The following is a 22,703-nucleotide window of genomic DNA, read 5'->3' on the forward strand; positions in this document are numbered from 1 at the left end:
AACAATAGAAAGCAGCAAATGAAAAGATTTTAACACTCATCTTTTCTGTTCTCTAATTACGATCTAATATGAACCCTTGTTGTAAAAAAACAAAGTTGTCTTTTAAAGACAGAGCTTCACAACAATGACAAACGGACTGCTACTGCTTAGCTGTTCATCGTCCTTCCAACCTACTTGTTGATTTTGGTGATGACGAGGTTCCCCCAGTTGATGAAGGTCACCATCTCGCCCTCCTTGAATGTCTCCGCGTCCGCTCCTTCCACCAGCACCCGGGGTCCGTACCACACCTCTTTCTTCCCCACCTCCTCATTCTGGACGCAAGGACACATAGACAAGAGCCATCTGCAGTGATTTTGGAGCACTAAAACTGGTTTATTTTTTCGTTATATAGCAATTTATCTGTGTAAACCTCCAGAGAGTTAGGGAAAATAATACCTTGGGGTGTTTGGCAGCCTCCTTCATCTCCTCAGGGGCATCAGGGACGGTAACGGGGACCACATATGAGCCGGACAACGCTGTGTATCTGGGAGCCACCGGGTCTATCACCTACACACACACAAAAACAAAACATGTTAGCAAACAGTGCAATCATCCCTTAACAATGAGTGACTCGCTTTGAAACTAAATTAAGCTCAATAATGACCAGGACTTATGGTAGGATGAGAAGCAGGATATCCCAATTAGATGCATCCAAAAGGAAAGAGGTGTTGATTGGTGTTGAATATGATTAAGGATGCAATGAAACAGAGAAAGCACAGCAGAGCATGTATGGCCAGATAATAAAGAGGCATAAAACAAAGACACCCCCACCCCAACTCTCATGTATAGTCTTAAGGTGCATTCACACTGTAAGCAATAACAAAATAATGTCCTCGCTTGAAATGATCTTTGTCACATCTGCTTATAGGGTCCTGCATAGATTTGAATGGCTGTCACTCTTCTCTTGGGTGAAAATCACTTTTCAATTATTTGTGTACATGGCTTCGGTGGTGGTGGGCCTATACTCTCTCAGCATCGGTTGAGCTGTGCAAGGCTAGCACTAAACCATTGCAATGAGGCAGTCTGTCTGTTTTAAGTCTCTGTTTGTCCACCTGAGGGCACTGACAACACAGCTCAATTATGCATGCCTCTAGGTTGCCTTGTAGGACAACAGAAAGTCACTGTCACTGTTGTTTGAACCCTTGTAGTCCTTAGTTACTGGTTGGTGTTCATTTATTTTGCCTGAGTGCAAACGTACAGGTGTCACAATACCTGAAAAGGAGCTAGAGTGAATGGAGTGAAGTGGTGCAGGGCCAAAGGAAGGGAGAGAGAACAGGACATGAACAGAGGAACTGGGAGGAACCAATGTACTGGTAAGAGGTGATTTGACCTGACTTTTGTGATGGAATGCAACCACGTCAACTCTATCTACCTGGCTATATGCATTCATCCATGTATCCAGAGTGTTAATTTAACTAAAATGGATCGGTAAAGGTCTGGATCTATCCATCCAGTAAATCCAATGCCCAAAATTGAAAAATGGTATCAGTTAAAAAAAAAAAATATATATATATATATATATATATATATATATATATATATATATATATATATATATATATATATATATCCACAACTTTCCCACGTCCCGTTGTGCATTGCGCAGAAGTTGTGCGGCAGTTTCCGGCGTCGCAGCCGAGAATGATCTACAAGCTCACAGCGGTTGCATCTGCGACGCGACGTGAGCTTGTATATCTGCTGTTCTCCGGAAGTGTCCCACAGATAATGCTATAGTAAATTCTTGCGGAAACAGGTGGATATATATCAAAAAGACCAAACTGGTTGTATGAAAGCAACAAGGCATTTGATTATTTGCCACACCAAACAGCAGTCAAGTAAAACCAAGGGCCAAGCCTTTGCAGACTAAATCTCAGCCAAGCCAAGCAAAGCAAAGGCTTTTCATGTTCAGAATCCTTTCAACAAAAATAAAATAAAATAAAAAAAATGAGATGCCTGGAGGGAGTGTCTGAGAAAAAGTGCGGAATGAGAGAGAAGCACATACAGGAGGAGGAAGGAGGGGGAAACGGAGGGTTCACAATTATTACCAGCCACAAGCTGGAAAAAATGCTTTTACAGCCAAACATTATTTGGAGGTAATTGATCGAAGGGCCAGTCAGGCACCATTGAGTCAATGAGAGCCGGCTGGTCCAGCTTGTGAACAAATACCATTTCTCAACGATTGAGTCCTTTGTCAGTTAATCTGTTCAGGAATCTAAAAAAAATACATATCACAGGTCGTTTTCTTTTGATGTGCACACTGTATAACTTTAATGAGCCCGGCAGTGTCGCATGATTTGGTGTCAGACGATCAATGAGTCTCGAGATACTTTGGCACATTCAGAAACGTAGACCTAGCTACTTCGTGCTCTTTAGAAACCTAAATAAAGTTAACGTATACAGTGTACACATCGAAAAGCAACACAGCAGAAAACAACATGTGACACGTCTTCTTTTACCTCGACCAAGAAGTTGGGAAACTGTTTGTTCATAAGCTGGTCCACCAGGCCTTGGTTGACTGCAATGTATTCCACGGCCGCAGTCTGCCTCCCAGTGCGGTGAATCTACCGGCTAGAATAGCTGGATAGTGAGAATGACATAGATGGCGGTACGTTCTTTTTAATAACCTTGGTTCTGTACTGCCTAGATAGAAGTTACCAGTCACTTTGACAGGTAACCATTAGAGAGAGTTGAAACTGGCTTGAGATGAGGTCAGACAAACTGAATTTGACGGTGTGGTTTATTATTTTTTGGTCATCTCTCTATAGTGATTAGGGGGCGTTACCTATGCTAATAAACAATTGACTACACACCTCCAATTTCTGATCAAATAATGGGATTCATCATTCACCACACGGTAAAAGCAGATATGGAATAATTGGTGCGTGCTGCATGAAGTTCAATCTTTAGCCAATGTAGACTCAATTATTCAGTTAAGTTGTTTAAAGGGCCAGTTCACCTCTGGGACAACCAGATCTTATTTTATTGTTGTTTGGGACACGATCAACACAATCCTGAGTTATTTTACTAGTGATGCGTTTTGCTAGCCTGGCGGGGCCCGACGCTATATCTGTGTTCATTCCTTCCACAGTATAACGTCTGGACTTCCGTTGATTGGCAGCGAGTATACCGATTATTCTGTGATTTGGGCCAATCAGTGACTGCTTCCGCACTATGCTTCCGCACAACAAACGTAGTCTTCCTGACAACAAGTGAAAAGATTTCCCTGATTGGTCCATGTGTAGACGGTGACGTAGATGCATGCTGCAAGCTGCAGCATTTTCAAAACAACAATGGCTGCCCTCGCGATGCAAAAAGTGTAACAGTTAACGCTCTAACCATAAAACAACCAATAAGTGCAGTTATTTCAGAGTTGGAATCAATTACAACAATTAAAAAGCAACACGGAGGATGCGCTAGTGGAGTTTATCAGCCGAAAAGACGTGTTTGTTTGCCGTTCTTCCGACTGGCTGAGAGATGGTGATTGGTTAGAGGAGTCTGTCTGTCAAGGCAAGTACTCCCGCCCACTTTTCAAGCTGCCAATAGGCTAAAGGCCAGACGTTATACTGTGGAAGGAATGAACACAGATAACGTCGGGCCCCGCCAGGCTAGCGTTTTGCATCATATGATGCAAAATGCATCACTGATGATGCAAAATGCACCACTAGTCATGCTGAAATACTAAAATATCTCAAAACACAGATTGAAAACAAAAAATAACTTAGGATTGTGTTGATCGTGTCCCAAACAACAATAAAATAAGATCTGGTTGTCCCAGAGGTGAACTGGCCCTTTAACATTTTGAATGGCTACCGAGAAAATGTAAACATACGCAATACATTAGGTAAAATAGTCTATTTATGCTATATGGCTGAAGCTGTGAAATGATAATGCCATGTGGGTTGGAAGGACAGAGGGGCAGGGAGGCAGTATAGTGGAGGAAGAGGAGAAAATAAAGGAGAAGAGGAGAGGAGGAGTACCTTCAAATAGTTAACTGGCAGCTAGGAAACAGAAGAGTGAGATGCAGCTTAATGTCAAAGACAGGAGAGGAACAGTGTGTGTGTGTGAGAGAGGAGAGAGAGAGAGAGAGAGAGAGAGAGAAAGAGAGAGAGAGAGAGAGAGAGAGAGAAGTTAAGAGCATGAGAAAGAAATCGAACGAGAAAGTGTGCAAGCAAGAGAGAGAGAGAGCAAGCGAGGGACATAGTGTAAGGCAGGAGACAAGGGAGAGAGGGAAAGAGAGACAGGGAGACAAGGTAGACATGTTCACACAGAATGGCTGAACTACATTAAATCACTTCCTGTCCGGGTGTCTTCCTCAACAGAACTACTGCATCTAACTCTACTATGTTACTTCATTTTAGACTTACAAAAAGTTTCTGTAAAAAAAAAAACAACACACACACACACACACACTCTATTGGCTTCCCCATCGATGAGGTAGGCGGGTTTCTGAATCTGAACTGCCCACAGACCTCCTAAGACATACAGACCGAGTAGAAATGATTTATTTTATCTACTATTTGATCATGAACATTAGTGAGGACCAATGGTTGGGAAAGTGGTGAAGTCATCCTTTAAGATTGTGTGCATTTACTTTAAATACTGGATTTTAAATTGACTTTGAGTTGTGTTTGGTCCTGTAAATCATAGATATTGTCGGCCTATTTAACTAGACTTTTGAAGTGCCAACATGGGTACCACTGGGCAAGAATGTACACCATCCCAACACAGACAATAAATCTCATCATTCCATGCAAGCATAGGACGTAGCGTACTGATTGCCATCGGCTGCCGAGGTAAAGTTCAAGCGCAGTGAACTCAAATCTGGAGGTGAACAGACTAACTGCAAATAGGTACGGGAAGTCGGGAACATGAAAGGAGTCCACATGGAACAGGAACAACACACGACAGACAGTGCCTGGGAAAGGACTGGGAGCTTGAATGTTAGTTGGGACAATGGCGCAGCCTCCGGTATTCATTCAGAAAAAAAAAGCAACAAAAAGTTCCCTTCATGTTCCCTCCTCCATTCCTCTGTATGGCATTGAAGTGTGCCATTATTTTGTTATCCAAATAAAAGAATACCGATCCAACCTCCACTTTTGTTAAACAAAGATTGCCTCAAACTATGTCCATTGACCATTCTGCATTCAATGATTTTACAATTGTCCAAATTTCCATATAATAAAAAGGTCAAGGTGGATTCTGCTGGGGTTTTATGTTGCAATGAATGAAAACTGTTAGCAAATTTATCTAGTTACAGGATTGATATGCACACCATTCCTTGTGGTAGTGCCGCTGTGGGTTAAAGATCCACTCGCTCTGCCTTTTCTGCTCACTTCCGGCGCTTGCGACTGACGTCACACAATACGGCTGAAAACAGCAGACCTACAAGCTCACAACGCATAGCAAGCGCAACGCTTTGTGGGCTTGTAGATCAGCTGTTTTCGCCACCCAACACAGCCACCGGTGCCCAGTCGTTTTTAGAATACTACAGCTACATGGATTATTAATTCTTAATGAACACAGGAAAATAACACGTTTCTTAATAACTAGTAAATAGTTTCTTAATAAATATCAGCGGTGAGAGACACCCCGGTGGACGATCATCGCCGCTGACCCCCGCACATCTCACAGACCTCCGCTGGAGGTCCATGAGAGGTGCGGGGGTCAGTGGCTCCGTGGTCGGCGGCGAGAGACCCCCGCAGGGCGGCTACTCACGGCCACCGTGCGGGGATCCGTCGACCCTCCACCGGGAGACCACCACTCACGGTCAGTCACGGACCTCGCCCCGTGGTCGGCGGTGAGAAACCCCCGCAGGACGGCTGACTCACACTGAGGTCTCTCGCAGACCACCGGTCCTCAGGGGGGTAACTCAGTACTGTTATTTATTATTAAAAGTTACTTGGAATTTTCGGCAATAAGAATTAATGCAATACTGTTATTTATTATTAAAGGCAATAAGAATGAATGCAGTACTGTTATTTATTATTAAAAGTTACTTTGGGGGATGTTGTTAGTCCTTGTTCAATAAAGGTTTGAAGAGGAAAAGCAAATCACAACATCATATTGTGTGCCGTCAGTTGCAACCGCCGGATGTGCAGAGTACAAATGGCAGACGCGCCGATCTGGACCCGACACCGGCCCATGGATCCAACTGTCTAGCCTTCAAGAGACATCAATGTGGCCGCACACAGTTTTTAGTGCCAAAGTTTATTATGGACGCAGAGAATAAAAAACAATGTTTTGACAGATGCAACTGCCTTCTTCACATTATTGGCGGTTGCATCTGCCGAAACGTTGTTTTAGACCTTTTAGGTCTAAAGCTAAAAGAGTTGGGCTCTGTGCGAGTGTGCATAAAGTTAAGCCCAATAACGTATTTTCTTTAGTCTAATCATTTGACTTGGTGAGCACCTTCTTGCACTTCATTACTTCAAAACCGTTAGCATTTAGAACTCAGTCTCTTAAGGTTGAATATGTAATAGCTGCTCATATTACAACATTTCACCTATTCTATGACAAAGCGACTTCTCCAAAACACCACAGATGGTCAAAACAACACCAAGGGATCCTGATGTGGTCTGAAATCCCCAGTCTCTTCTACTATATCTTATTACTGCAACTAGGAAAAAGCCAGTCTAAAGCATGTTACACGTACATTAAATAGAATAAACCCAAATGAGCTGGTATGGTCAATAATTTTGATGAACTGAGAGAAATGGTGAGAAATGGTAGATTCTGAAATATGTTTTCCTCTTAAATTTAAACTAGAATCACAATTAAGTTGCTAAATCATACTGCACTAATCAAAACCATTTAATATGAAGGGCAACGTTATCTTGTCACTTTTACATATATTCATTCATTAACAACCATAATGAAAATTGGTTATTTTCATCAAGCAACACAGTCACGGGATGAAGTGTAAATTATAGACTTTCTAAGAAGCACATTGAGCTGACAGCCAGACAAACACAGCAGCTCACCATCATGGAGGCTTGCGCAAACTCCCGTAAAGGACAGAGCATGACCATTAACTGAATGACTTTATAATGGTCTGGAGTCTTCCAGGAGGTGTTAAAAGGTTAGTAGAGAGGGAGAGGTGGTGAGGCAGAGGTGGGGATGGGAAAAGGGATGATGAGAATCAAAAAGATGACAAAACAGTGAAGAGCCAAAAAGCCATGCAAGCAGAGCGATGAGTCCAGTACTCAGCTGAAAAGGCAAGCAGGTTGACCGATCGTAGAATACCTAATAAGCCTGATGTTATATATTTAGTAAATAGCCTCGTTCATATATTCAATGACATCCCCAAACAATGTTTCTCAAATATCACTTCATAGTAGCTATTAGTCAACTATAAATGTGTCAGTTGTTAGTATTCTTCTAAAAAATAAGGTACTGTACAATGAAGGAAATAAAGCATGCTTAGCTAGATTCTTTCAATGTTTGGGATACAGTTTATGGACAACTCAAAAGTCAATAAACAAGGTGTTAAACACTGGAAGCTGAAAGGTTGTTCTGTACAGTCAACTGGGGCCTCAAAAAATAAAAAATAAAAACGAGTAATACTTCAAATTATAATGAATGCACTGGAATAAATAAAAACTAAAACCTCTTCCCTCTACTGATCCAGTATCAACAAATAACTCCTCAGGTATCAATATAATTACGCGTAGTCCAGTGACAAAAGGCAGTCACTCCTCATAAACCTAATGATATAGTGATGTATTTCAACATCTGCCAGTGGAAACCTAACAAAAATCACACCCGTGTGAACTGAGCGGTGGTTTACCCACCAACCCCCCCCCCCCCCCCCCCCCCCCGTGTGTGTGTGTGTGTGTGTGTGTGTGTGTGTGTGTGTGTGTGTGAACAACAGCGCCCCTCCCTTAACATGTGTGGTCAGAAAAGGTACTGCCAGGCTACATACACGGCCGGACGGCCGGACGGACTGACGGACGCATACATACCCACACACACGGCCACGTATAGGAGACGGTGTGACCACCACTCAAAAAAGGGGTGTGTGGTGGCTGTGGGGCAGAGAGGATAAATCAAACGTACCTTCTTGTTGAAGGCCCAGATCTTGTCCCACTCCATGTTCACGACTGACCTGGATCCTCCCTGGACAGAGACAAAGTAAAACAATATCGATGACAATGTCTGTCAGTATATCCATCTATCCGTCCCTAGATGGACTCTTTCTATCCGTCCCTAGAATGGACTCTTCCATGGCTATAGGTAGAACTTTAACTGTATAACTGACCTGTACATTGCTATTGTTAGGGTATGCACTATGCCTAAAAATAAACCCTGTTACTGGATTCTGCAGTGTACTTGCGTGCAAACTGCAAAGGTGACGAGCAGACATACCTGAGCAGCGATAAACTGTTTGAGGCCCTCGACTGTCATTCCTCTCCTCAGCACTCCTCTGACGGTGGGGAAACGAGGGTCGTCCCTGGAGAGAGACGAGAGACAACATGGGAGCAGGAGGAAGACGAGGCGTTTAAAAAGGAGGACAGAGGAATTGGACAGTTCACCAATGCAAACACACACAGAACTCACCAGCCATCGACGTAGCCTTGGTCCACAAACCAGGTGAGCTTCCTCTTTGACAGCACAGTGTTATTGAGGTTGAGCCTGGCATACTCCCAGATATAGGGCTTCCTGAGGCGCAGGGCATCGATCACCCAGTAGAACTGGTCATCGCGGTCGTGGTACTCCGTCGTCCTCAGGGCGTGGGTCACCCCCTCTACACTGTCCACGATGGGACATGCAAAGTCGTACGTTGGGTACACACTAGGAGGAGGAGAAATACCAGTGAGTATATCTGCTCATTAAAACAACATCTAGTTATATATTTTTAGAGGATATAATACAAGTTTCAGATGTGTTAAGACAGCAGAATAAGAGACCGTGTTAGCCAAGTATTCTCAGCGGCCAACAATGAGAGTGTGTTTGTACCGGGCAGCTTCCAGTATCCAACATTAGAATACTGGGGTTATACTGGAAAAGCTCTAAGTAGCACAACTGTTGAATATTGGATTATACTGGACAGCTCCCCCAGTGTTGACTGTGAAATTATACACAAATCAATTGTGGTGAATGTCATACAGGTTAAGGCCATTGGGTTTAACATTATAAAGTGATATGTTGTTTGGAAGGAGCTTGCTTCCAGGGATGATTGGCTGGAGGATTACATGAACTTGCTGGACATGGAACAGGCAGCCTTCCAGTTAAAAGACTTTGACAAGTACCTGGATGGCTCTTGGGACACTGTCTACTAGGGGTGTAACGATACACTTTAACAGCAATACGATACATATCACGATACATGGTTGACTATATGATACATGCACGATATTGGTTAATTCATGGCAATACGATTCGATTCAATGATTTAAAATTGATACACAACTATTTCGCAAAAACAAATTATCTGTGTGAAACGTGTAGAGTGCAGGTTCTTTAAGGGAACAATGTATTATGGATATAAATAAGTAAACCCTGATTCTCGGGCAAATACATGGATATTGTATTTGGGACAAACCCACACCTTGACATGAGATTACACACATTCATCGATAAACCAAATGTAATGGAAAAGTATTAAACCCCCCTTTAAATGTTTTCTTCTTAAAAATGCTAAATACAATGCAAAAGTACTTTAAATCGATTATTTGCATTGCAAAACGATTCGATACGATTATTTGCATTGCAAAACAATTCGATACGATACAAAATCAAACGATTCTGCTGTTTGCATAACGATATAGTAGATTGTTGAAAATTAAAATCGATTCTTCGATGCAGTTACTATATCGTTATTTTTCTTCCTATCGCCAAAATAAAAGTCTGGGTTTCCGAGGCTACTATATTGTTAAACCTCTACTGTGTACGGGTTACTTGTTTGATCATGCTGAGAATCAGGCTTTTTGGCAACTTTGCTCTCAATCAGAAGGCGTACAGTACCCGATTATCAATAGTCAAAAATTGGATGAGGCCGTCTTGTTACTAGACGGTCTTATTTTTACGCTGACTTGCACAGCTGTAACTGCTTAAATGAATCATTAGAGGTGGAAGTACTTGTAAGTGCTGCCTGTGCGTGGATGGGGAGCGTTCTTGCAGCGGTAGAGCGTAGGGTCTCTCATGCAGCCGTTGTTGGAGGACATGTCGATCTTGGCTCTCATACAGCAGGTCTGACCACGCTCTGTACCTGCCTTCATCTCCTCCCACATCTTAAAGTTCTGCTCCACCGCTAGGGGGAGAGAGGGAGAGAGAGAAAGGATAGTGTATGGCAGGGCTACTCAACTTGAGATGGCTCAGGGGCCACTCAGCAAAATACCAAAAGTCCAAAGGGCCGCAAGCTAAAAATGACGGTCCTATTTTGGACGTTTACATTGATTTTGTAACACACTTCATGACAAGTCTAATAATTAAGGAAACGCACAGAAAACAGACACATTTCCATTTATATAAGCCAGGCCAAACCTCATTGAACCAAAAGATTGTCATGGATGGAATGATGAAATTGATGACATTTGAAATTTTTATCAAATTAGGCTTTATTCACAAAATGTTAAGTGAAATTGAACAGATCTGGTTCAATCTTTTTGTAACCCCCCGTGTCTGGGTATGCAAGGCTAGTGAACTTTGGCAATGTAAAGGTATTTTTTCTCATGAGTCATGCCACTAACACTCCTTTTCATTAATAGGACAATTTTAAATAAATAAACGTTTATACTTATTATTCAATCACTCAAACCGCAGCATACCTATTCTTGGGGGACATTTACCAAAAATAGCCGATCTACAAGCTCACCACAAGATGCATTGTGAGCTTGTAGATCGGCTATTTTTGGTGAAGAGTTATTGTATGGAAAAATAACTCAAGTACAGTTCAACTCAGCCTCAGATGCACTGTACTTGTAAAACAGTTTGATGCTTTGAGCTTTGTAAAACACAGCAGCTCGCTGGAGGAGATTTGTGGTAATAAGCATAGTTCCTTGGCTGCTGCGCGATCTGTTCATGCTTGCACTGTCTGTCCTGACTGGCGGAGTCGCGGAGGCAGAGACAAGCAGCGGAGGCAGAGACAAGCACAGACAAGGGTTACGTCTTCATTAGCCTGAAACATGACGATCGCGACCGTTCATATATCGCACGACCGTCATGCGTCTCCACTCCAGTGAGCCCGACTGTGGTTGTCTGCTGCAAAATCTCCGCAGATTTGTCTGTCTCGTTGTACTATATAGCTCTAGTGTAGCCGCCTGCATCTCCGCACTGCTGTGCTCTATGCATTGACTACATTCGCTTCCTGACTCTTATCCCTACCTACGGAGTGCACGGAGGCTCAAACATCACCGCGTTTTGCGTTACGCGTTAACTTTGACAGGCTTAGAAAAATCTTATTTTTATTGGCATGATCATGACGGGCCGCACAGACATGCGGAAAGGGCCGCATGCGGCCCGCGGGCCGCGGGTTGAGTAGCACTGGTGTATGGCAATGTTAGTGTGGTGAGAAAATATAAATAAATCGCAATTTATACTTTTCTAGACTTTTTTCCTGCACTTGCACCTGTAAACGATTAAGCATATATCTGCATTGGGGCCCTGGTCAAGCTCATTTAGCTTGAATAAGGGCGTGTTCACACCTGGTGTTTCTCCTTTGGTCCGGCTGGTGTGAACGTGCATGCGGACCATGGTCCGGACCAAACAAAGGGACCATGGTCCTCTTGAAAATGCAGGACTCGGTCCCCTTCCAAACGGACCATATTCCGACCATATTCCGGTTCTCTGCGGCCTCTACAAAGCATTCTGCATTGTGTGTTATTTATTGAAGAACAATATGGAAAATATAATAAACCACTACTCGTGAGGCTACGGTATATTGTAACTTCTACTACAAGACATTACACTCATCAATCTTTGCGTTTTGCAGTTGTGAAGCTGGATTAATAAGTTCTAAAAGCATGTATTTCTTACGGGAATCACTGTTGATTGATATGACCCGACCGTTGATATTTCTTCATGAGCTGCAGTAGGCTACACATTAATTTGATCATAGACTCTTTTCCCTGTGAGCCGGAGCTGCGGTGTCTTGTAGTCTACATGGAAACTGGTGACCCATTGTGTGCGGTGACTCCAGGGGTCGCTCTCCGAACAAGGTGATCAGTTTGTTTTGACACAAATACCGTCACAAATAAAAGTTTAACTCCATGGACTGGCAGAAAGAAAGTTTCAAGTGTAAAGATGTCAGCTAATGCGGCACAATTGTTGTCTCCTTTAACGCGTCTCGGTCTCCCACACGTCAAGTGCCAGGGTGAACCTCACAGCTATAAGGTCACCATCTTTTGATTAACACGGGAGGAGAAGGAGGCACGCTGTGCGCACAACTTCCATTGACACTACCAGGTCCACAACAACACAGAAATGTCAAACTTGGCTTTTCTTCCGAGGCATTATGATTTTCTCTTTTTTCGCTCTCTCGCTGTTCCCGAGGACAGGCGTGCACGAGTCAAACTCTTCACATTGTTGTTGGGACGGCAGTATGTCCATGTCATCGGGTGCGGACCGTACAGTGCGCAAAAATAACGGATTTAAACGCTTACAACACTGTCCGATGCACAACTGTTATGTTTCAGAGCTAAATGAATCCTGTGGTTAAAAAGAACAGATCTGCAAGCTAGCATCCTGTTACATTATGTTCTTTTTAAGCATGCGCCACCGCATATAAAGTTATGGCTCACACGCATATATGCTAGATTCAGCATTTGGGATTATACATTATTTTATTGTTTTATTTAGGTTATTTATTCATTTAGCTTCACATTCCAACCTGATATCATTATGGACCCGTTGCGCTTGTAAAGAAAGAAAGGGAGAGACAGAGAGTGATTATTTGATGTGGAAACAGTGACGCTTATTATGTTTTTATTTGGCCACGGGTTCTTGCGCTATTATTGTTAAATGAATCAAGAAGAAGGGCTTTATACTTAGCCTATATTTTTTTGAAAGAGAGAGAGAAAGAGAGAGATTCCTCCGTCCGTCCATCCATCACTAATTACTGCCTGAAATGTGTGAGTTTCGCTTCCAAAATTACCCCCATCACAAAATATGTTGTTCTAGGGACCCCAAGAAGCAAAGATTTGATTAAAATATGTTTTGCTTTAAATATATAGATTATATTCAAAGATTTGCTCAGTTTAAAAAAAATAGATGTAAATAAATAACAGGTATAAAAGCTCATAGCACGTCAAGTATATCTGCTATTTTTGAAAGTATAAAATGACAAGATGCTTTCCCTGGTTTTAACGGGTTAACATACAGTTGCTGCGGTTGTTGGACTCGACGCGCTGCTCTCTCTCCAGCTTCATCTGCTCTGGCGGCGTGTCGTCGATGTAGGCTTTGCCCTCAGTCAGCAGCTGCTCGGCCAGACGCTGGATGGTGGGGAAGTGGTCACTGGTGTAGGTGAACTGGTCTGGATGGATCTGCAGCATGGACACGTCCTCCAGGATCACCTGAGAACAGTGGATAGATAGAGACAGACAGCACGGGGAGAGACCGAGAGAGAAGACATGAGGACAATTGTAGAGTTGGGGTTTGATGGCAGGATCCATTGTGGAACTGGTTCTGAGTAAGCCAATTATAAGCTCACTGACTCACAGTCAAACGATCTGTTAACAATTCTTTTTGGTAGATGTGTGGAAGCTTTGTGTAGTGGAGGCTTTTTGTAGCTTTGTGTAGTATACAGCAAGCGTTGCCAACCAAGCTAACATTTGTGCTGCATTACTTTGCAATACAAGGACTATGATGACCATGGTGGTGATAATGTTGCATTAAAAACAGCCAGTAAAGTCATGGCGATCACATGAACAGAGGTTATTCTGCACTGCTAGTCCTTCAGAATGATGAGTTACGTTTTCCCCAGTGACATTGAGGCAGTTCATTAAGAAATGTGTGTAAAGTCATAACGCAAAATGTGCTAAATGAAAAATGGTGTATTCACAAGTGCTTATTGAACCGAATATGGCGCACCGTGAATAGTCACTGCCACAACCTCTTTTCACAAGACCAGTGTCTGGAACGCCTCACCTTCTCAAAGTCCTCCTTCTCCTTCTCAGGATTGGTGTCATCGAAGCGCATGATGAGCCTGCCTTTGAAGGTCACCTGGTAGTGCTGGTTGAGCAGGGCAGCTTTGGCGTGGCCAATGTGCAGGTACCTGGGCACAAGAAAAGAGAGAGAAGGTAAAGAGTTTGTAAGTGATTGTGATTCTAAATCATTAAAACCATGAAGACGCATCTGTGTTCTGTGACGCGTTAAACTTGAACCGCTTTAACCATTATTTTATGCTTTAACTATTGAAAAATTGCAGCTATACAAGCTCACAGCGCGGCACTGAGATCTTCTATTTTTGAAAAATCGCGAACATTTGTGCAAGTCTTTGAATATTATTGACTCAATTCTATAAATGTCTTCTAAAAGGTTTTTGAGAAACTCATATTTATGAAACTTTTTCATGTCAAGGACTCCCAAAATTATAGGTATTTGGCCGCGGACCCCCATCTCAAAATATGTTGTTCCAGGGACCCCCAGAAGCAGAGATTTGAGTTATAAAAGTTGACTTTGAAAGAAATATATATATTCAAAGATTTGCCAACATTCTCATTTTTCTTTCAAAAATAGCAGATCTACAAGCTCAAGCTTGAATATCTGCTATTTTTCTATAGCTAAAGTATAAAATAATTCCAGGTCTTGGGTTGGGTTAATGGGTTAATAAAGTATCCGGTGCTGGGAGAACACATTGAACTAGAACTGTGACAGGTCAGAAAGTGCCAAACCTCAGTGGTCACAATAACAACATTTTGTAGACCGACAAACTGACGGGCGCTAATTAATTCAAATTATATACAGGATTCACTATCCACATCCATTCAGACAGTAACTACATGTACACTACAGCGTGTTAATGGGAATATAGGAGCAAGATCAGTTAGTCAGGATAAATGTAACGCAGCTTATAGCTTATAGCAGTTTAGCTTGGCTAGGTCTGCCAGGCAAAAACCTTGTATGTTCAAAAACAGTTACTTTTCAAGAATTGTAACGGAATAAAGAACCGGTGTTCCTGTGACTTGTGTGACATAACAACACCTGCACACTCACAGCCTCATTACAATACTTTGGCACTCACTTCACACAAGTATTAACGCAATCATTTCACTAATAAGATAATCTGTGTTTTACCCGCTGGCCTCTGGAGGAAAGCGGACCACCACTTTGCCCATCTCAGCTCCTGGCAGCTCCACAAATTTGCCCACGTCCTGTTTTTTCTCCCTCTCCTCTGACTGTCACAAACATCACACAAACAAATTAAAATTACGATGAAACACACTAGATTAAAAAGCAATAAAATGTAGCACAAATAAATGCATAAATAGGTCAGCCATTCTACGTGGATATGAGACAGAATCTAGGGCTACAAACATCAATATCACGTGAGGCTTACGTTGGACTTTCGTGGGGGAGCTTTGCCCTTGGCCCACTTGCTGCCCACAGCAGTGAATGGCATCTGAGAGCCCAAGAAGTTGAACCATCGCTGGACATGGAGGAAGGATCCATCCTGGCCGGGCCACTCCACGTGACCTGTATGAAAGACATTTAAATCAGGTGATCCCATTGTCATTTAAACAAGTAAAGCTCTGGTGAAGGAAAGGTGATAGATAAACACATTCAACTTTCTGGTGCAAGATCGGTGGTCAGTGTGTCGTGGTGGCAGTGTGTGTGATGTGTTATTAAAAAGAGCTGATTCACATTGGATTCACGTGTGTAATAGGAAGATCATGCACATCATGTGCATGGGATAATATTCCAAATAATACATTAATTATTTTCACAATGGTGAACTCTATATAATTACCCAGCCCTACATGAACGTACACTACAACAATGTCCACAAGCAAGATAAACGCAATAATGACATAATATGATAATGGTCAGATAGAGAACAATCCACAAGAATACGTTGAAATACCTTTGATCACCATAACAAGACTACGGTTCTGATTTCGTGTTAAATTTTTTTTTTGGTAAAAGTCAAGAAATTAATAATCTGGCCCTGAATCCACTTCCTCACCCCGAAGAGTTGATTGACCAATGAGGGTATTGTACACAGGGTATTATTGGTCTGGTCTAACCAATTGTGTTCATATAAAAGTACCAGACTCATATCCACACGGTGATATACACGGGTTAAAGCCAAAACAAATCCCAAGACTGAAATGTATTTTCAGACCATGTCCCAATATGTGATTTTAGAAACATGGCGCACCAATACTTGGGGTGTCTCCCTGAAGTTCTGAACTGCCTTCACTGAATGTGTGTGTGCCAATCCATGCTTCCTTTTATAGAAGTATCTTCTCAAGTTCTGTTATATTCTATTGCTAGTCTGGTCAATTCAAATACTCATATCTTGAAATTATAACTGCTTTTTAGTTTGGAGATCACTTAACAAGCGTTTTGACGACTGTCATTCACCGCAGCCATCGCTACACCTCCCCCTTATTTATATATATTTTTTGGAGATCTGCACTGATCTCAGAAACGGCCCCTATGGAATACTCAAGACTGAAATCAGTCCCCAGGACTGAGAACTTTAACCCCTGGATATAGTCTGGCTAAGCGAGGCCAACACAAGGACCCAGGTTCACCTCTCTCTCTCTCTGCCCTTGGTATAAGTATAAAATAAATATTTGTAACGGCTTCAAAAATGAATATCTCTTGAGTGACCAACCTTTGAGAGCTGCCCAGACACAGAGGTCAGCCAGAGTGACAATATTCCCCACCAGGAAGGTTCTGAGGGACAGGGTCTTGTCCAGGTCCCCCAGGGCTCCTGTCAGCCCTGTCTGACCGCAGAGACGCCGGGCGCTGAACTCCAGCCAGTGGTCCACCTGGAGGAGCAAATCATTGGCAGACTTTTACATTTTTACAGGTTAATTAAACCCTTAGCACTACTGGAAAAATCAATGACCATACATGAAGCTAGTTAGCATTTGTTTTTAGGTTTTTAGAAACCTTTTTTTTTTACGGATTATATAGTTTTTTTTTTCTAGATATATATTCATTCACATTTGTTATATTGCTGTTGATGTACTGACACTTAATCTTGTTTATTATTGTGATGTTTATTTGCTTATTGTAAGTCGCTTTGGATTAAAAGCGTCTGCTAAATGCCTAAACTGTAACTGTAAACTGTAATTAGGGGGGTTGCTATAGGCAACACACTATTGTTCTCTGTCTGGGAACTTTTTGCCAGCAAAATGAACCTGTTTTTTGTAAGATATGTTTTTTTGTGCCTTTTTTGCCTTTATTGATAGGACAGTAGACTGACAGGAAATGGGGAGAAAGACACAGAGCAAAGTTGGTCGAGATCAGGAATCGAACCAGCGACACGCGCTGTTCAGGCTACACAGAGCCTATGTGGTATGCGCCTGGACCGGTAGGCCAGCGGGCTCCCCGAACCTGCTTTTGGTAAACTTTTGCACAAACGTAAAAGTGAAGCTTTTGTTCATGCTTCATCCACTGTTGTCACAATCCACTGTTGTCACAATATATAATATAAATGGTAAGACGGAATTCAGTTCACAGTTGATTCCTCCTCTCGAGTCAGTTCAACCACACCTTTCTAAGTTTAGCTTGAATTTGACCATTAATTACCACTGTATGCAAAGCATCATAGGTGTGGTGTTCTTAAGTCACTTTACCTCAGTCTGTTCCATCATGTTGGATCCGTAGAGGCCCAGGGCGGGGGCCACGCGAGCCAGGTAGCGTGCGATGGAGTTAACGTCAGTGAACTGCAGGGCACTGCAAGAAGGTGGTACGTACACATCCAGTGTACAACTCAAACATTGTTCAGAAAAGCAAATTACATTTTTCTATGAGCTGCTGCTATGTCATTGAAATTGAGCTCTGTTCCTTCTATTGTCCCAGGTCTGAATGAGACCATTGCTCATAGGACCAGAGGTTCAATGTAGCCTCTGCCCCGAACAGGCACTCCACTACAGTAGTTAGTTACATTTACTGTAGGGTCCCTGGAAGTGTAGTTTCAAGACAAGATATACAGTATGTATATTTATTCATTTTAATTTACCAGACAAAATATTTCCAAAATCACACGGATACTGTAAATGGAATGATACATTATGACCACGTATTAAAGTGAACTAGTGAATGTAAAATAAGTTCAGAAGAAAAGATTTTGGAGGTTATTAATGTCCACGGTCCATTTTTATTTCTTCAGCTGTTTGCGATGTGTAGTAAAGGAGTCATCATTGCAGCAGCCTACTCACTCTGAGATGCGGAGCCTGGTGTCTTTGCCCTCCTCCACAGAGAGCTTCACACTCCCCTTCACATGCTCTGCAGCCAGCAGTGCCCCTGGAGGAGAGGATGGGAATGACAGTGTTAGCTAACCAACAACCCCACCTGTCAGTACATGCAACAACATTCCTTTCCAGGGGCCAGGGTCAATTATAGAAACCCGTCTCTGTGTGTGTGTGTGTGTGTGTGTGTGTGTGTGTGTGTGTGTGTGTGTGTGTGTGTGTGTGTGTGTGTGTGTGTGTGTGTGTGTGTATCGTCATTTCTCTTGGGCAATGCCAATTAAGTGCTCCGCAACATTCCAGATTAAACAAAAGTCTCAAGGTGCACGGGCCAACAATTAAGCCTGTTACAATTATTACATAGTCGTCTAATCGCAATTATTTTACATAATCGCAATTATTTTGTCATAATAGTGACAGCGATGCGATGCATTGTGAGCTTGTAGAACGGCTATTTCCACTATCAATTTCTTTTTTAAGTATAAAGTTGTCAAATATTACAGTTGTTTCTTTGTATATGGTTATGTGTCATATCTGCCATGCGCAATTATTTGAGTGACATGATTAGTGTCGTGTAAAATGTCATAATCGTGACAGCCCAACCAACAATATCAGGAAACTGAGAAAACAGCCTGCACTCAATAAATGTCCTTTTTATTTACCTCACCCAGACAGAACAACAACCCAATGTGTCTTTCTCTCTCAATTTCATTATTGTGATAGATTGTTGTGACTATGTGGATGTGAGCGTGAACTATTTAGCCTCAGCCATGAAAAAAAGCTCCAAATATCTGAGTCAACTATCAAAATCTATTTTTCCATTAATCATCAAAAAGTTTGCATGTTCTTGAGAGATAGAACAGCATCCACAGCCAAGATAGCTGTGGGTTCATATTCCTGACAAAACCTGCCTAACTTGTCTGGTAGAAAAGCTGTCTTATAGGAGAACATGCTTTAAGGGTTACCTATGAGTGGTTTACACTAGGGGTGTGACAGTTCATAATTGGGCTGAACTTGAAACAACGTATTACTATTTGCATTCTCAATTCTTATCATTGTGATGCTGCCGATTATCCTTTGGCTATTTGGGGGTTGGCAAAAATTCCAAATGTCAACAATGCATTTCAATGAAGCGATGTTTGAGATTCAGCTGGCTTTACCTGTTCATACAGGGCAAGTGAATGAAAATTCATGGTGTCCATATTGTTGCTTTTTGCAATGTTACATGTGTTGCATGTTCATACAGATACTTATGAATATAGATTGGACACACGTCAGGCCATAATATAATTAATTGGCCAAAACAAAACTGTTTGGGCCGAAAGAGTGAAAAGAATAAATAATTAGACCAAAACACGATGTTGTTTATATGATGCAATGCATACTATAACGTTTTACCCTTATATACATATGTTAACAACACATTTGTGTTGAAATCATAGATGAACAACCACTCAATGGACAGGTGGGTCTGACTAACATTCATATTCATATCTTGCCATAAACAAATACCATTTCTTCCTTCTAGTGGAAAAATGGCCCTCTGTATGCTATAACGTCAAGGTTAAAGTTGTTTATGGACAATCTGCTTATGGATCCGATTAGTGTCTTGCTGCAGGTCAGGTCAGATAAGGATCCCTGAAGAACCACGCCACCTATATATTATCTGACCCTTTGAATATCCACTGCACCTCATGGTTGACCTTACTACTTGGACTCATGTGACGTTGTCTCATCCATATGCTATGTAGAATCGACCAATAAGATGTTTAAACTTTACATATGAAGTGTTTTTGTTTTGTCATGTATGCTATATAAACTAAATGTCAACTATTGTACATTTAGAACATTTTGACAGTAACTTGGTATGCTACCTCCATGAATGAATACAGAATTGGAATATTACACACTGGTCTCAGTAAATAAAGAAATCAACCTCACGTTATGTCAATCATGTTTGCATATATTTATTTAGAGACCCATTTTTATACCTGTATTAAGTGCATCACTTTCTAAGGTAGGACAATAGGGAGATGCGAGGAGAGACAGAGGAGAGATACAGACAAGTGGAATAAACACACAACAGAGAGTCGCAGTCATGGGGCGCCCGCTGGCCTACTGGTCCGGGCGCATACCACTTAGGCATTGCCACATAGGCATGGATGCCTGGCGGCGTCACCGGTTCGATTCCCGATCCGGACGACCTTTGCCGCATGTCACTCCCCGTCTCTCCCCCCATTTCCTGTCAGTCGCAGTCACGGCACAAACATCTAATCGAAGCTTAACTACCGTATATCCATTTGTCTTTTGAATTTTACTTAATCTTGATGTTGCAGCTGTTACCTGAATTTCCCTCTGAAATCAATAAAGGTTTGAGAGAATAGAAAATGTTGAGATAGAGAACGTGAAGGAGAGACAACAGGAAAGCTGGATGCAATGGAGACAGTGTAGAAGAGACAAGACAGTAGGAATTTAGGAAAGCTGAAATGGAGACAGTGTAGGAAAGTCAGACAGCAGGAAAGCTGAGAGTGAGACGGGACCGTACCTACAGTATGTTCCCCAGGTTCTATGTTCCCCACTTTCTTACCACCTAAACCTACCCCTAACCCAAAACCTCAGTAACCCCGCCATTCCGAAACACCGCCATTCCGAACATTGACTTCTAACCCCTAACCCTTACCCTAACCAACCCTACCCCTAACCCTAACCCTAACCCTGTTTCGGAATGGCGGTGTTTCGGAATGGCGGTCTGACACCGGTTAACCTGTGGGGAACATAGAACCTGGGGAACATAGGGTGGACCCCCTATGACAAACATTAGGGAACGCTTGCATCATCTGCTTTAACACAGAAACAACACAGGATGGCGTTGTTTGACCAATTCCAGTGAGTTGACTGTAATAGTCATTGTTTAGTTACAGTACAGTAGTACATAGTGTCAGTATTAACTAGCTTTACTCTGCACTTCAGTGAGCACGATGCAATGCCATACTAATAACTAATACTGTCCACACACGTGTCATAAACAAATAGTATTAACGGTCTTCCTCGGTATCAGAAGTCATCTAATCTGCAGACCCATCCTTCTAAACTAACTAGTGTTACCATGTTGTTGTTATCCATTCATATTTTCAAGCTGATGAACAAACGTTTGCTCAGTCACTCTGAGGTCACAATGACACGCCAATGAGCCTCCTTTACGAGGCACCCAACTGAATCTGTCCAATGAATCTAAACCACAAACTAAGAAAGTGTGAGTTAGAGCTATTTATTACTATCCAACTATGCCACGACGACAGGCTCGCAGTCTTCCAAACAACACACGTCTGAGGGCGTTATACTTATTTCTGTGACCTATCGAATTCTGAGGCAGAAAGTGTCACTGCATTTTTTTTAGCATGAAACTGAGAAACTCCCATCGAAATGTTTGGTCGTTATTGCGTCAGATTTAAATTGAGGATTCACGCTGATGAAAGACAAGCAATAGGCCTATCCACTATTTGGCAACGTTGTATGACTGGATAACATGTCACCAAGATCTCACACATGCTATATGCGACCCAAAAGCGACCACGTTTTCTGCATAGACCGGGTTTTCAGGCGACCGTAACGTTATTCCATAGGTCACCGGATGCAGTGTAACGTTAGTTAGCATTAGCCGGTGACAGTTGGCAGCGTCTCTCTCACACGGCTGGCTGTCATCATGGGTGCAAAACGTGCTTTCAAAATGTCTTCATGTATTAACCATTGTAACTCACCCAGGGGCGGGTTGCTGGAGTTAATGGTGAGGTTTAAGTCCATGCTCAACAGTCCCCGGTCCCAAACGTTGTGTTTTCCAACCGTTTCAACCTCTACAAAGTGTAGAGAGAGAGAGACTGATCCAGACGAGACCACACAGCACAGCGCACACGCAACTCTCTGTGCACGCCCGAAAAGGGAAAAGGTGGAAGTTTGTAATGGCACTCCACTGCCCCCTAGTGGAGAGTCCCAATCATAAGAACCACACTGACTCACCGAGATCTATGGAAGAAATCTTTTCTAGACAGCATATCAATTATGCAAAATATGATTTTATTATATATGTATGCTTTATCTATTTTGTTTATTGTGTTTAAGCTTTTTTTGAAAGGTACTGTATTATTATTATCATCATCATCATCATCATCATCATCATCATCATCATCATCATCATGTGAATTGTGAATAATGTTTTCCTATTGCAAAACTTCTAATAAATTCTTCAGTCAATATGAGACATTTATACTATCATTATCTGTGACTGTGATAAAGCAAAACTCGGTAAGC

The 22,703-nt window shown here is 42.2% G+C and overlaps 1 protein-coding gene across 1 annotated transcript in view; it reads right to left on the bottom strand.

Annotated features, from left to right (window-relative positions):
- The window catches only part of eprs1 (glutamyl-prolyl-tRNA synthetase 1), a 44,156-nt gene extending 21,849 nt beyond the window's left edge, over positions 1-22,307 (bottom strand). Inside the window, exons 1-14 of the mRNA XM_080729330.1 lie at positions 22,157-22,307; positions 18,372-18,456; positions 17,787-17,886; positions 16,817-16,973; positions 15,533-15,669; positions 15,271-15,371; positions 14,122-14,248; positions 13,355-13,547; positions 10,117-10,288; positions 8,596-8,829; positions 8,404-8,488; positions 8,095-8,154; positions 436-546; positions 175-311 (exon numbers count right to left, since the gene is read on the bottom strand). Of these exons, the coding sequence (XP_080585456.1) occupies positions 175-311; positions 436-546; positions 8,095-8,154; positions 8,404-8,488; positions 8,596-8,829; positions 10,117-10,288; positions 13,355-13,547; positions 14,122-14,248; positions 15,271-15,371; positions 15,533-15,669; positions 16,817-16,973; positions 17,787-17,886; positions 18,372-18,456; positions 22,157-22,199 (1,742 nt within the window). The 5' untranslated portion in view covers positions 22,200-22,307. The remainder of the gene's footprint in view (positions 1-174; positions 312-435; positions 547-8,094; positions 8,155-8,403; positions 8,489-8,595; positions 8,830-10,116; positions 10,289-13,354; positions 13,548-14,121; positions 14,249-15,270; positions 15,372-15,532; positions 15,670-16,816; positions 16,974-17,786; positions 17,887-18,371; positions 18,457-22,156) is intronic.
- Between the last annotated feature and the right edge of the window lie 396 nt (positions 22,308-22,703).

The sequence above is a fragment of the Nannobrachium achirus genome (genome assembly GCF_963921795.1).
Source record: "Nannobrachium achirus genome assembly, chromosome: 7".
NCBI classification, from domain to species: domain Eukaryota; kingdom Metazoa; phylum Chordata; class Actinopteri; order Myctophiformes; family Myctophidae; genus Nannobrachium; species Nannobrachium achirus.